Source organism: Eulemur rufifrons, chromosome 15, assembly GCF_041146395.1.
Source record: "Eulemur rufifrons isolate Redbay chromosome 15, OSU_ERuf_1, whole genome shotgun sequence".
Lineage (NCBI taxonomy): Eukaryota > Metazoa > Chordata > Mammalia > Primates > Lemuridae > Eulemur > Eulemur rufifrons.
Genome location: NC_090997.1, coordinates 54,379,136 through 54,396,047, shown reverse-complemented (window position 1 = coordinate 54,396,047; position 16,912 = coordinate 54,379,136). Strand labels below are relative to the sequence as shown.

The 16,912-nt window shown below is 33.8% G+C and overlaps 1 protein-coding gene across 1 annotated transcript in view; it reads left to right on the top strand.

The window, feature by feature from the left end:
• The window catches only part of FBXL4 (F-box and leucine rich repeat protein 4), a 69,425-nt gene that overhangs the window by 34,663 nt on the left and 17,850 nt on the right, over nucleotides 1–16,912 (top strand). Inside the window, exon 6 of the mRNA XM_069487784.1 lies at nucleotides 5,261–5,474. Within this exon, the coding sequence (XP_069343885.1) occupies nucleotides 5,261–5,474 (214 nt within the window). The remainder of the gene's footprint in view (nucleotides 1–5,260; nucleotides 5,475–16,912) is intronic.

Genomic DNA, 16,912 nt, shown 5'->3' with positions numbered 1-16,912 from the left:
ATAATAATAATGAGTAAAATGTAAAGGTAATATTAAATCAGTTTTTTAAAACTTTCTTGACGTAGCTCATTCTGGTTGCATGAGAAGAAATGCCAGTTGTGAGTAGAAAACCACAAAGTGCTATTTTTTAAATTTTAGACTTGTAATGGATAAAGATCTTTTGCAAAGTTAGAACTCCAATCTACTTTCTCACCAGCAATTTCTATTCCATTTTCAATTCACCCAGGTTAGTTGCTGTAGGGCTGTTGGAGTAATAACAAAAATGCATACATGAATTTAAGTTCTCCATATTTTACTGTAGTACTTCAGCCAGTAAAACCCTAAATCTTGATAGCTTTCCTTTAACTATAGACACTATTTCCATTAAGAAAAGTCTAAATAACAAGGAGAGAGAATCTTGCCGTGGGCGGGGGCATATTGGAGTTTTACCTCCTGATTGCTGTTGGCCCCCAGGACTTGACTGCTGAATTGATCGTCATTATGGCTTGTAGGCAGCATTCCCAGAATAAACAATAAATATTCATGGCTTGATTATTAATGAATAATCTATGAATAAGTATGGTGTATTTATGCTCATTACTCTGAAGAAGACTTATTTATAATACTTTAAAGAAAAACACGTTTTTAAACTAGAGACCAATGTGATGAGCTGCTTTTTGAGCAAGTCTTTGGGAAAAAGTTTGATGTTGTTTATTTTTGTTGCCTAAAGATGTTACCATCACAAGTTAGAACTGTATAACTGGATTTTAAATATTTTAAGGATTTGTATTCAGAATAGCAGAGAAATAGGTTAAATTGGAATAAAGAGAAACTAAACCTTTTAATCAGTTATTAAAATCCTATTCTAGCCATAGATTTGTGATTTGCAACTTTGAGTACTGTTCATGCATTCATTACTCATTAAAATCACTTCTATTATATAACCCCACTTTTCTTTTTATAATATAGTTTCCTAAAGTCTTAGATATTCCTTTACCTCCCAGCTTGTTTGTGCTTTAAAGCGTAATTACATCTTTCTGTTTAAGAAGGCTTAGGTTCATTTTCCCACTACCATATTTCTTCAAATAATTGCTGAATCACCCTGATTTCTACCTCAATTATGTGTAGGTTTTTACCCCTAACCCCTCTCCTTGTTCTAAGTAGTTTATATTCATTCCTTCAGGAAACATTCTTGGATGCTTTCTAGATTAAAAAACTGGATATTTTGACACAGAGCTACAGTTTTATGGTATAAAGAGCTTATTGTTCATTAATATATTTATTCAACTGCCTGCCTATATTTTATACATTTGTCTCTCCTAGAGAGTAGAGCCAATTTCAAGACTTTCTTTTCTCCTTTTTCTATACAGGGGAAACTGTATATGGTACCATATACACTTAAGCGGGAAGTTTTGTTCTTAATGGCTTTGTTTTGGATCAGATATATTAAGTAGTCTTCCAAGTTATTTGGGATTAAAATTATCTTAAATATGCTGTTTTATAAAACTTAGTGAATATCAGCTAACAAAACATAAGATTAGAAAACAGAAGCCATGGATATTTATGTCTAATTCTCCCCTTACCTTTATACTTCAGGCAAGTTGTGAGGATTAGTGCCTTTTATTTTGTGATGAGGAAACTCAGATTAAATCGTACTTTCATGTAATGTTAATTATTTTAGGGTGCAAGTTGCCATTTAGTAAATTACTTCTTATGTACTTGTATTACTCTGGACAAATTAATTCACCTCATAAGGATAAGCAATTTATTTCTCTCTCCAGAGACTCCTTTTCTCACAGCAGGACACCTAGTTCAGGATTGTTTATCTGAACTTAGGTCTTCTTTTAAAACCCTCAATATTACAAAATACTTTATGAGCTTTTACAGTGTAGAATGAATAGGCTGCAGGAAGTAAAGAAGCTGAGTTCTTTCAAGTGACCAGTGTCACAGTTGAGATGAATAAATAGTTGACCAAGACAAAAACATGTATGTAGTTATGCATTAAAGTAAAACTTACATGAGGAGCATTAAGGAAAGAAGAATTGTGTTTAGCTAATTGAGTCTGCAACTTCTTCTGTTTTTTGGGATATAGGTATTATGAAAAGGTCATAATTTTAGGTAGAGATGGGGATATTGACCAAATAATCTGCTCAGTATAAAGATTTGCAGTAGGAAACTTGAGAGAGAGAAAGTCAGAAAGGTAATACAGGTATGGTCATTATCTCTATTGTGCTTTCAAAAATTCTATCATTCATTATTTCAGCTTGGAAAGTTTTCCACTGTCCGTTAACGGCTTTCTGGTGGTTGGCTTGACAGCACTCTATAAATTCTTTGGAGGGGAAAAGTTCAATAATGAGAGCAAAGAGAAAAGGGATATCAAGGCATTCTAAGTCAAATATGAAAAAGAAATGTAGAACAAAGTGCTTTGCCAAGTAATGAAGACCTTAAAGAGAATTAATATACTCTTTTAACTTGTGTGATCTGCAAGTATTTAATAATTTTAGCAGTATCAAACCAAAATAAGATACTCCTTAATTCTCTGAAACTCTGCATCCATTTCTAGATTGCTAGCGTATATTATTAAATAATGAAGAACTCCCATAAACTACAATGTATACTCAAAGTAAGGTAAACATGTTAATTTCATAATATTTCTTGGGAACAGATTGATCCTATTAAGGGAAAACTACCCTGAGTCACTAGAACTTAGTTTGTTCAAGAATAGAAGAAAATTACATTTATCAAGTGAATTTTCATAAATGGAAGTTCCACTCAACTAACTCTCATCAAATGTTTTTTATGTGCCTGACATTGTTCTAAGTACTGGGTACACCAAGGAACTGTCTTAATTGCCAAACAATTTGAGGCAGCTTATAAAACGCAATCTAAAAAAAATTAATAAGTTAGAAATTGTGGTTAAGAGAAAAATAATGGTTGGGAATAGATAATGCCAGAGTTCAATTCAGTATATAGGAGGTACGTCATAATTTAGTATACATTGGCTACCTTCGAAATAGATCCAGAATCTGAATATTTATCACCACATTTGGTGCTACCACCCAGATCCAGTGTGCCATCCCCTCTTCCCCGAATATTGCAGTGGTTTCGTGAGGGTCCTCCTGTTTGGGCCCCTGTTCCTCTTCAATCTGTTCATCACACAAAGACCAGAATGATCCTGATAAAACACAAAGAGGTTGTATCAGTCCTTTGTTCAAAATCTCTGTTGTTAGGACTCTTATCTCCCTCAAAATAAAAGCTGAAGTCTTTGTAGTGACGCACACTATATGAACCGGCCCCTCCCCTCTCTAGTCTAGTCATCATGTCCCCATTACTTTGTGCCTCTTGCATCAGCGGTCTCACTGTTCTCACTCTACTGGTTATACTGCCCTGAGCCTTTGCACTTGCCCTGCCTGCAGTGCTCATCCTCCAGATACCTGCTTTGCTCACCCTCTCACTGCCTTCAGGGTTTTACTCACCACTTCACAGAGACTTCTCTGACCACTCTGTCTCCCCTTGACACTTCCTATTACCCCTTCCTGCTTTTATTTCCTCCTTGGCGCTTTGCATGCTCTAATTTACTTATTAGTTTACTCATTTATTTGTTTATAGTCTCCCTCTCTCGCCAAAAGGTAAGTAAGCTCCATGAGAGCAGGGACTTTGGGCCACTGCTATTTCTCCAGTGCCTGGGTCATAGTAAAAGGTCCATGAATATTTGTTGAATGAACAGATGTGCTTGATGCAGGCTGCAATTAGCTAATACAACTAGAGATGGAAACAGGAGTGAGGCGGGGTGGAGGTGATCCAGGAGAGGGAGTTAGATGAGGAGTGTCAAGAGTTTTAAGGAAAGATTGGGCAGTTGTATGAAATGTCACAAATAAATCAAATCATACAAAACTGATAAGAAAGGCCATTGAATTTAGCATTTAAAAGAAAAGGGTGAATTTAGGAACAGCAGACCACAGACTGCAGTGGATTAAGAGTAAATAGGCTTTCAGGTGTAAATAAGATATGTGGGCTACTGGGTTATTTGCAATATTTAAAATAAATTTGCAGCAACTGAGTTTTTTTGTTGTTTATGTGTGAGTTGGCCAACATGTAACTTATATTTGTTTATGGAGTGTTTTGACCATTACAGACTGTGTTCACGTATTATTTGATGTTCAGTACCACGAGGCAGTATGTACTGGTTACATCCTTTAAGTCTGCTTTTACAGCTGGGGAAATGCTGAGATTTGGCTAAATGTCTGTTTCAAGGTCACTGCTAGGAAGTGGTGGAACAGAGCAAAAACCCATCTGGTGACTTTTAGTCCAGTGTTACTTCCTTTATTTACACAAGTGATCTGATTTAGTCAATTTTATTTTGAATGTATATTTTTAAGTTCATGAAATCATTTAGGCAAAAAGGTATGGCACAAATTAACAGTATATTGCTGATGTGACACTGATGGGCAAGATTACGTCAAGAGACCTGAATAGACGTAATTGGTGCATGGTTTGAGGGCTCCATTTGCTTAGTTGGTAAAGCTTTATGGATTCAAATACTCCTAAAGTCATATTTACTTTTAGATTGTTTTCAGGTGATGATTATGGACAGGACTGTTTTTCCCCAAACTATAATGTAACTAAGATAAATACTGTGAATTCCTACTCTGATAAAGCATTTTGTGTCCTTTGCCTTGGATTATTTCTGTGTATTTTATGTGAAGCTGTAATTGACTATTTTGTAATAATTTCGACATCAAGCAGTCCAGCTGCTAAATAATAACAGCTACATGGAACATGTCACAACAGTACAGTTAAACCAACCTAGAAATTTTCTGAGTTGAGAGAAGGCTAGTCTGATTTGTTTTAAGGTCATTTAATTCAAGCTGTTTCCTTATGTGCAGCGTTCAAAATATATTATCCAGTACTGAATAGGTATTGGCAAGGGAGAAATATCTTCCAAAAGATTAGAGTTTTGTTTTTTGGCTTTACCAACTCAGGTGTGAATTACAGGTAAGTTGGAGAAATACACTTTCTGCTTTCTTAATTTTCCACTTAGCATTAGCTGACTTTTTATTTGATATGAATCCACTTTATCTTCCCAGGTTGATTTATTTTGGCCTAACCATTCATATTTCATTATGCAGCGAATGAGAATTTAAGCCAAACAAGTTTCATATTTCCCCTAATAAAAATCTGTACCTCTAAGTGTATCTGCATATCTGCTTAGAGTTGATATAATTTCAAAGTTCTTGCAAAGTATTTTAGTTTTACAAACATGGAAATTTTTTTTTTACAGGTTTCTGAAGGTTTGTGGATCTGAATTAGTACGTCTTGAATTATCTTGCAGCCACTTCCTTAATGAAACTTGCTTGGAGGTTATTTCTGAGATGTGTCCAAATCTACAGGACTTAAATCTTTCCTCCTGTGATAAACTACCACCTCAAGCTTTCAACCACATCGCTAAATTATGCAGCCTTAAAAGACTTGTTCTCTATCGGACGAAGGTAGAGGTAAGAATAATTTATCCTTTACATCTTTGCTAGCGTAAGAGCCAACTGAATATTTAGTTGCCGTTGATTGCTCATAATAATGTGACTTATGATTTTTAAATAAAGTTTATAATGCCATCTGACTAAAATCATTAGAACTGATTCACAGTTATTTCAAAGTTATTTAAAATCTATTATGTTTTTAAATTATAAGAAAATGTTCTTCTCTGTGCTCTTAAAATTTTTGTGATGCCGTTCATGTTCCCAGGTAAAAAAAAAAAAAAGAAAAAAATAAGCAGTGTGCTGAAGTAAGCTGAAATGCTAGCAGGAAATGAGTTAGAGTAAGAGGAAGAAGGATAGTACGCAAGAGGACATTTGCCTGGAGGGGGAGGAAGCAAAGTGGAATTTATCCAGGACCAGACCTTAGGAGTTAAAATTTGTGATACTATAGTTAGTTCATGAGTTTCATTAAAAAAACAAAAACAAAAACCCATAATGGAATTATGTCATATGCATTAGTCTGCTTGATTTTTTTCACGCAGTATGTGTAGAACATCTTTCCAGGTCAGTACATGTACTGTCTGATGCTTTCCATTAATTGTGAAGTGTGTATTATCCATAGTCTATTCAACATTCCCCAAATGATCAACATTTAGTTTTTCTAGTCATTTTCCTTCTATAAACTACCTAGCAATAGCATTCTTCTGTGCATAGTCTTACATACACATATCATTATTGCTGTTGGAGGTGGGATTGCTGGATTAAAGAGTATGTGCCTGGGCCCCTGTAGTACATACGCACCTTCTGCCATATGATTGTTCCCTCTGCTCCAGGCAGGTTGGCCTTCTTTCTACGCCTTGAACATTCTGACCTGGTCCCAGCTCAGGGATTTTGCTCTTCTGCCTGTTTGGAATGTTTGTCTAGTTCTTTATCGGCTGTCCTCTTTTCAGCTGAATGTTCAACTTAAATTTTTTTTAGGGGGATGGCTTCTTGGACATTGATAAAAGTAGTCCCGTTTCTTGGTTGTTTCCTTCATATCACCCAGTTTTATTTTCTTTTGGACATCCTTCTTGCTCTCTGAAATGATATTTGCTGTCTTGCTTATTTTCTGTGTTTTCACATTAGGATACAATGGTAGGAGCCTTGTGGTTTTTCATTGTCGTGTTTCTAGCATCTAGAATAGCACTTGGTAAAGATTGGCCATTCAATAAACATTTGTTAAGTGAACGAATAAAGATAACCAAATTACTTTTCCAAAATGATACACCAGTGACTTTTGCACAATAGTGGACCCTTGCCTGTCTTGACTGTTACCTTGGCCAAAGTATTCTACCCCTCAATATTTCAGTTTTCTTGTCTCTAAAGTAGGGATAATAAAAATATAAATCTCATAGGGCTCATTGTGGGGATTAAATTATTTTTAATATATAAAGTATTTAGTACTAGAATATAGAAAACTTTTAGTATATATTAACTGCTAGTAATAGTACTAGCAGTAATATTGTCATGGCAGTTTTGCAGTATCTTTTACTATCTGGTGGGAAAAGACTGTTCTCACTATTTTTTGAAATGTTTTTTTTTTTTTTTGTCAATCCTTGTGTATTTATTCATCTAGATGTTTATTTCAGCAAGGATGTTATTAGAAGTGCATTCATTATATTTCATTTTGCTCTCTAATAAAGCTTCCCATTTGTTCATGTAGGTCTTGTTTATGTCCAAGAACATGTTATAGTTTTCTTCACTTAGATTTTATATGTTTCCAGTTAAATTTATCTGTTGCATGTTACAGTTTCAGGTGCTATTCTCTCATTTAATTTTAACTGGTTATTTTTAGTATAAAGAAAAATTTGGGGGGGGGTTGTGTATTTACCTTGTATCTACTTACCTTATCGAATGCTTATGATTGTTCTAATAGTTTTTTACTTACATCTTGTGGATTTTCTAATCATGCAATTATATAATCTGGAAATTAATATACTTTTTATTTCTTTTCCAGTATCTGAAATGTTACTGCATTAAGTAGAACTTCATAAATAATGTGAAATAACAGAGTTACAGCATTTTTACTAGTGTTATTCCTAATATAATGTGAATGTTTTCAATGTTTTTTATATTTATACAACAAATATTTGCATTCCTATTAGATGCCAGGCACTGTTCTAGGCACTGGGACTTCAGTAATGAACTAAACAAGCAATTCCTTATGCAGCTTACTATTTTCATATGTTGTTTGATGTTGCTTTCTGATAAGTAGTCTTTATCATTCTTATTTAAGAATACTTTATCAAAAATGTATATTATATTGTTTTTTAAGCCTCTATTAATGCATTCATTTGTTGCTTCTCTTAGGTATTAATGTAATGACATATTGAACAGTCCCCGTATTCCTGGGGTAATACCTACATGTTCTTAATTTGATACATAGCTAGGTTGATTTCCTAATGTTTTGGAGCCAAATTGCGTGGGTTTGGACCAAATGCTAACTTTATCACTTACGAATTAGATCTTGAGGAAGTATCCCAACTCTTTGTGCTGTCCTTGCCCTTTTATAAAGTGGAAATAATAAGAGTACACATCTCAAGGGCTACTGTGAGGATTAAATGTAAAATGTCTACAACATGCCTGGTTCATAGTAAATGCTACCTAAGGGTTTACACTTATAAGTAAGTATTCTTTACATTTTCTTTCTTAAGTGAGAGTGACCTATGGTTTTCCTATTCATTTTGTTTTATCAGGCTTGGGACTAGAGTCATGACAGCTTAGCAAAATGAATTGGGAAGCTCCCCGTCTTTTGCTCTGATCTAGAATAATTTAAATACATGGGAATTATCTGTTAGATAGAATTTACTTATGAAAGCATCTGGGCATATAGCCTTTTTTTAGTAATAGATCAGAGTAAATACCTTTTTCTAACACATAGGTTTTTTTCCAATCTGTGGAAGCCTGAAATTATGTGAGTATGAGAGCTTCTATTTAATGAAGTTGATATGATTTGGATGTGGTTTTTCCCTGCCAAACTCATATTGAACGTAAATTGGCAGTGTGGCAGTATTGGAAGGTGGGGCCTAGTGGGAGGTGTTTGGATCATGGGGACAGGTCCTCCTGAATGGATTAATGCCTTTTCACAGTAGTGAGTGTGTTCTTGCTCTTGGGAGAATGGATTAGTTCCCACAGGAATGGATTAGTTTCCTCAACAACAGGTTGTTATAAGGATGCCCTTTGTGTTTGGCTTCCTGGCACTATCTGTTTCCCCACCAGAAGCTGAGCAAATGCTGGTGCCATGCTCCTTGAACTTCCCAGCCTGCAGGACCATGAGCTAAATAAACCTCTTTTCTTTATAAATTACCCAGCCTCGGGTATTTTGTTATAGCAACACTAAATGAACTAAGACAACGGTATTCTCAGTTTGGGGCAAAATGTTTAGCTAGAGTTTGACGAGTGACCTGGTATTGATTTTTGTTCTGGTCCTGCCCATGACAAGCTTAGTGATGTAGGTTAAGATACAGTCTCAGATTCCCAGATTTTTAATTTGTAAAATGAGAGGACTGTTGTCCCTGAATGTCAGTTTAAAGATGGGATTAGCTCATATTTTCACTGGTCTGTGGTGAAATGACTCACCATTTGTGTGGGTGTGAAATTGACTGCTCTCTTTTCTTGGATAGGACTGTCCATTCTGAAATTATGCCATGACTGCTTTTTATTGGTACATTTACTATTTTATGCACCTGCATACTATAAACGGAGATCCTCTGAGCAAGTGATGCCTCACTTAAAAATTTTCTGATTAAGAACAGTATAGCATACTTTATTATTAAATCAGCCTTTGAGAAGAAAAATAGGGTAAAAACCGAAAAAAAGTATATGCACTTGCTAGGCATCTTACATCTGTGGTGATTTGTGAAAAGTTATCCCATGAGATGCTTTTGAAATGTTATATATTAATATGATCTAAGTGTCAGAGAATCATTAGTCTACAATTTTCTTAAATTTGTCTTAGGAGACTGACAGATATGACTATATTTTTTTAAAAGTGTGATTTATGAGGATTGAAAATATTTCATATCTCAAGAGTGGAAATTTATACATAGGTACCTAAGTCTAGATAACATCAGCTCTAGTTTTCCTTGTTTCTTAAATATAGATGTAAAAACGTTGCATGAATGTATTAAATAAAATTTAGGTTGTACCCTATATCGCTTATTATTAAATTTTTTTATTGGTGCATCTGTTAAAATACCATAAAAATCACTTATATACTATACAATTTTTCTGATATTGAATGTGTAGAAAATTTATGAAGTTGAATTTTAATTGATCTACAGTTGACTTATAAGAAAATAAAACATGTTATTTTAGTGATAATAGATGGTATATTTGAAATGAAGAAAAACTGACTCAGGCAGTTTTACTTTTTTTTTTTTTTTTTCATCTCTCAAGAATTCTTTCTGTATTAGGAACATACAGACTATACAGTGGAGTGATGTTTTTCGTATGCCTGGAAGCAAAAAGAACAGTTCTATTTTTTCAACTTTCTTGTGCAGACCTCCTGCAAATAACATATTTACAGAAATCACAATGATGAGTATAAAAGTTGTCATCAAGAAAACAAAGAATAAGAAAAAAATGAAAGAAAAATTATACTTTAAATTGGAAGGTTCCTACTTCTAATGCTCCACAACTCTATGTAAAGCTCTCTACCTATACTTCACTCACTTCTCTTATTGTCTCCTCTTTCTTTTAATCTATATCAGAGTCCCTCATGGGCACTAAGTAATTCAGAAAAAGGATAGAAGACAATATAATTAGCTGGTTTCTTTTAAAACAAGCAGAGGCTACAGCACTGGTATTCTTATAAATCTGTAAACACCTCCTTTGTCATTTAAGCAAAGCATTATGTCCCCTCCTTCTCCCTCTCGTACACACACCCTTTTAATCCTGCACTTAATGATGTTGGTGAATGAGAGCAAACAGAATGAGAAGACAAGTTTTAGGAGACTGGTCTCTTTCTAGACCCTTCACATAATCATTAGCAGTATGTTCAGATGTTACAGACTGTGTTTTGAAAAGAATGATTAGTAATTGATTTCAAATGCCTTTGCTTTGCTCTAAGGAAACATACGAGTAGAAAAAGAAGATATGAATTTGAGCTTTCTGGAAGAGCTTATTTTGTTTTAAAAGGACTACAAATTATCCGGTGCCACTTTTACCCCTGTTTTTCTAGACTCTACAAAATTCTAAAATAATTAAAAATTAGTATTAAAAATATTGACTCTTTATAACATATTAATCTCAGAAAGGTCATATTTATGATATAGTAGAGTTATATTTCATGTCTCTATATAGAATTTACATTAATAAGTATAATACATTTATACCATTTCATAAGACTTAAGCAAATCTGTATGCATAGTGAATAAAGGTTTAGAGGATTTTGGAGACCTGGGTTTTAATAATAGTCCCAAAGTTTGGGAAAACCTGCTGAATGTATTCTGTTACTGTTCTAGACATTTTGCATTATTATTTAATTTCCTATGCCAGTCCAAAGTGGGTAGGTGATATTCCCATCTTATAGATGATGAAATTAAGGTCCCAAAAGATCAATAAATTGCCCAGTGGCACAGAACAGTAGAGTCAGGATTTGAACCCAGGTCTTGTGGTCTCGGTGTTGTAGTTAAAATTATAAGATATGGAACGTGTAATACTAATTATTCTAATAGCTTGGCTACCCCTATCTAAAACAGAGATTTTTCTTTAGTGCTTATTTGTAATTTGCAATTGGTAAGTAATGTAACATTGTAACCAACATATACAACATTATAATCCCATGTAACAAACTATTAAGTTACATTTTATAAATATCTTCTGCCCTTATATATCTTCTACAGGAAATTGGTATTTTTGTCTTTTTTTTTTTTAATAAACAAACTTATTTTGAAGTCTTAACGAATTTATAAATAACAATTAGTTATTCAAATTACACTTAGAAACATTTAAGTGAAAATTTATAGAATCAATACATAATGAACTGCTTTAAGTGAATGGTTTATATAAGCCTACTCTCAATTTTATGTTAATACTATAATGGAGGGAGCATTAGGACAGATAATCCTCAGAATAATTTTGGCATGTAAAATGATGTGTTCGTAAGTGGTTAGCCAGTGCTAGGCACACTGCAGGCCTGATTACTCAGTAAGAATGAGACTTTAGGAGAATGAAACTGTGGCAGAGTCAGAATTGCATTATATGCTAATGGGTAGATTCTGAGTTGCTGATGTTCCCCCTCCCAGCTCCAGTGGTTGTTCAGAATTTTTAGCCTTTTAAGATAGTAAAATATAGTTCAATTTGTTAGTTTATTTCATGAGATCTTTTTCTTTCTTTAGATGTTCTTGGGATTACAATAAAAAATTGCTTCAGAGAAATAACAAATGTCTTCTTATAATTATACATCAGCAAAAAAAAAATAGATAAAACTAAGTATGCTGTTTGCAGAAGAAGTGGCATATATTTATTGAATTTCAGTAGGTGTAGAGCATTATATCTATGCCTAGTAAATAACAAGATACTATTACATTAATGAGAGACAGAGTGGACTGGTATATGATAAGCCCAAATGCATAGTAGCAATGTGTCATAGGTTTGTGCTTAGTTGGAGGATGCTCTGTGTTGGGAAAACTTTTTAGAAGAAATGACTCTAGAGCTGAGATTTAGGCCCTGTTTACTGTGTGATCACAGAGTTACTAGTGAAATCGGTTGGTAAGTAGGGTAATTTTTTTTTTAACTGAGCTTTGTGGACCTTTTAGAGTTTCATAGACAACGCTTTAGGCAAAAGATGAGAACTTAGACAAGAAAGAAAAACTTTAGTTGTGCTTAGCTTTTTCCTACCATCTGTGGCAAGGAAAAGATTATATTAGAGTTTGGTATTACAATGATTGGAAGGACTGTGCTTCAATCCCCTTAGTCCTTTTCTTCTCTATTCATAAGATTCTTATTATGTATAACAAACCTTGATTGCAAATACTTCTTTAGCCATATATAATGATGTATTTTCATGAGAATAGGGCTATAAAAGTCAAACTCATTAAACAGACTTTTAAATACTTAAAAAAGAAAATAAATTTTATTTTGAAATAATTTCAGACTTACAGAAAAAGTACCAAAAAAAAAAAGATTTCCCCTATACTTTCACCCAGATTCCCCTACTATATGCATAATTGTTTTTATGAACCATTTGAAAGTTAGTGAAAACATAATGATCCTTAACCCCTAGGGGCATTATAAGTAGAATATGCAATTTACCCATAAAGAGACATATATCTATAACCTACTCTTAAATACTTGTGCTATGAGCTGACTTGTCTCTTCCCAAAATTCATATGTTGAAGTCCTAACCCTCAGTACCTCAGAATGTGACTATATTTGGAAACAGAGTTTTTAAAGAGGTAATTAAGGTTAAATGAGGTCATTAGGGTGGGCCCTAATCCAATATGACTGATGTTCTTGTAAGAAGAGATTAGGACAAAAACAAACACATAGGGAAGACACCAGAAGAAGATGGCCATCTACAAGCCAATAGGAGAGGTCTGAGAAGAAACCAACTCTGCGACACCTTGGTCTCAGATTGCTAGCCTCCAGGATCATGACAAAATAAATTTCTGTTGGTTGAACTACCTTGTCTGTGGCACTTTGTTATGGCAACCTAGAAAACTAATAATACTTTGTAAAGGATAGCATAAGAATAAGTTTTTAAGATAGTATATAAGAAGTGTCTTTAAGATAAGTCCTGTACATTTACTAAAATAATCTGGATTAGTGTTAGAAGTTTGAGCCTGTTTACCTTTGCTTTGTTTGAAAAAAAAAAAAAAAACACCTGGAGTAGAGGTTGAGAGTGGGGCATGGTAGGTAGCTCAGTACGAATGTCATTCTGTTGCTTAGCAGCAGACAAGAAAACCAAGAGTGTTTTTTTAAAGGTTGGAGTTATAAATGGAACACCTGCATCCAGTTTTGATTGCCTCACTTCAAGAATGATAGAGCATAAATTGGAAGAATCTGAAGAAGTGAAAAAACTGATTATAGGTATTGTGGGGGACTAGTATATGACAGTAATCCGTAAGTGTGGTTCAGCAACTGTTTACTTGGCCTACTAGGCTGTGTCGACAGTTTTAAGGACCCCTCTGCTTTCATCTTCATGAACTAGAAGACAACAAAAGAATTTGATCCTTACTTCTGTACGATATCAACACTTTTCTATTTTCTTTTTTCTGTGCCAGTTTATTTCACAAGAGTGTATACGTAAGTAGAAATGCATACTACCCTGTTTACTGATGAAAGCGCATGATCTTTCCCACTAAAGATATATTAACTGTCTTTTGAAAAGAGTATGATTTCATTTAGTGCTGTGAATTTGCTTTCTGACATGCATATATGGTGGTTTCCTTACTGCATTTTTATTTGATTTAAAGAACACATTATTGTATATTGGTAAGTAGAGCAGTGATGGCCTTTCTTTTAACAGAGCCAGTGGAACTGACAAACTCCGACTATATAAGCCCAAACTGTATGGCAAATGAAGGGGATGGCCTCTCCCTTAGCAGAGCCAGTGCTGATAACTAAGGCCAAAAGAAGAAATTGAAATAAAAAGAACCTGCTTTGGTCACTTAAATAGATTAATGCAGGCTGTCATTAGCTGTCATCTAAAATGCAGTCTTTCAAACAGAATAATTTAGCTGGAAAACATATAAAACAGAAGGATAATAGTAATTTGTTTTTAAACAGAATCAAGAATTAAGATTTTAATAATTTATGATAAGTTTAATTTATTAACTATCCTATGATTAACAAACTTTCTTAGAGTCCTTGGTATGTGTCTCCAGGGTAGAGTATATCTCTACTTCTCTATCCTCATTGGCCTTATAGAAGTTCCACTGGGAATAGGAGGCTTTGGGTGTGGGTGGGTATGTATGACCTGAGCGAATGGGTTGTGGTTTAGTTAGGGTCAAGAAGCCTGGCTTGTCAGTGCTGTGAGGGAGGAGATGATCTCTTGGAGAGCAGACATATTATCAACCACATTCGTGATAGTGACCAGTAAACCAGGTATAAGAAATCTACTTGGAAAGGACATTGTTCATTAGAGATGGCTGATTAGCCCATTCTCTCACTGTTGACTATCCCAAGGGAAGTTAAATTGCAGTTATAAGACTTGTTTGGTGAGTTTAGAATGAGAACATTGAGAATTAGTTATGTGACTCAAGTGTTTAGTGGCCTCAGCACAGAGCAATTTGATACCTTCAACCTAATAGGAAGGAAAGAAGTGCTTTTGAAAGAAGATAAAGTCTTTGGACTGGAGCACTCTCTTAGCTGGGCATCATTTAGATGAACTGTGTCAAACAACGTATGTCTCAGTCTCCCCTTGCGTGCTTCCATGATGGTCAGACTCTTATCCCGCTGATCAAAACATTCTTTATATATTTAATGAGGTTACTGTCAAGTCTAGCTGGTGTGTAAACTACCATGTCTTTTTGACTGCAATTGTCTGCTATCATCCATTATGGGTTGTTATGGAAATTGATCAGTTTGGTCATCTGTGAGGAAAAATGTATTCAACTATATTACTATAGGAGGTAAAAATAGGTTCCGAAATGGGACAGCAGGGCAAGGCAAGGGTGTGTGAACATTTAGTCTTAGATTTTGTTTCATCACACACACACATTATTAGAATTGCACAAATTATCTGAACTTCAAACTTATACTTTAGAGTGAAAATTCTAAGTCTGTGGTTTATGGTAGCTGTAAAACATCTACAGTTAGATTTAGAGAACTTTCCTTTTTTTACTCAAAGGCATGTGTATAAAGCTTTATTAATTTATGCCATTTATAATCTTTAACCTTTTCTTTTTAAAGATCAGAATTTTAACTCCACCACCACAATGTTGATCTTAAAGTTTAACTTGTAAAAGACAATATTATTTTCAAGTTGTGATTATGTATCAGCATATAATCTATACTGTATTGCATTAATATATTTAAGTTATATAAAAGAGAACAATTTATAGTAGATGGTTCATAGCAAATTTCTATAAAGTATTTGAATTTAAATATTCTGGAAAGGTGATTGTTTATTTCTACATATGGGTAGTTTCAATTTCAACTCTAAACAGTTCTCAAAATACTTCAACTTTTACTCTATATCTCCTTCCCCAAATTTATCAAGATTAGAACACTGGGACCAAAAATTTAAAATTGGAGAGAGATTCACATTTATGTGTGTATTTTAAATTTTAATAATTGAGTGGTTGTGTTTTTAGGATTTCTTTGGAGGTATTTGTTAAATAAATTTATGGATTTTCTTTTTAACAATTTTAACTTATTACTTGGAGATATTGCTCTGATATGTTTAAAATGTATCATGATCAGTGAAAGTTCACTTGTTGGTGATCACATGATATCACTAGTTTATATTTTAGCTAGTCTGTGACTGTAATATTTAAACTTATTATATGTCCCTTTACTGATATGCTTTCTAGGAATCATATTTTAGAATGGGAATACTAACTTGGAATCCTACCTTCTTATATTAAAAGTATTATAATTAAGGTTACATTCTTTATTAAAGATAGATAATTTTAACACTGAGCAAAAAAAGTCATAAACTAATTATAACACCTATAAACCTTTATTAATGTAAAGTAGCAAATGTAGTACTGCATACATTGATTATACAGGGTCTCAATATATTATAAAATGTACAGGGTATGCATAAATATAACTCTACTGTTACAAATCTGGACTACCTAAAAGTTATATGTGAGTATAATAAACATCAGTTATTTTTATTAAGTATTTTTGCTTAGCATTTTAGAAGTCTAGAGGATGGAAAGTTTTGAAGTTTATAGATAGTATTTCTTAAAAAACTGTCAATGAAAATTTGAATTCATGCCTTCTTTTACCTATTAATAAATTTCCTTGTAACAAGTAAAGTCATTAATAATAATTCTTTATAACTGCATGGCACTTCATATCTGCTGACACCAAACTTTCACATCTGGTATCCCTCATTTCACTAACTAAAACTATTTTTGAAGTTGAAATCATTCTTTTTAGAAGTAGTCATTGTAGCTTCTGAGTATTTGGAGGCTTCATTAAGGACACTGTGGGGAATAAAATTGCTAAACAAATAAATAGGAGGACAGTTGTAAAAGAAGGGAAAAACAGTCTTCCTCCAATTTTAATTGTCGGAGTATGGCGTTTATGGATTAATTCCTTCACAATCCTTTTCTGAGTTGTAGAGGATGGTCAGGAGCCCTCATCCTATAAGTATGCTTTTCAGTTGTTTTTGCTTAATTGCATTAATGAAAACTGTGTACACTGAGATTGTCTCTTGCTTTTCTATGCATAACCTGTACAATATTTTGCTATTTACTCCTTTACTTTTGGCAGTTCTCTATTTATAGTGGCTGAATATC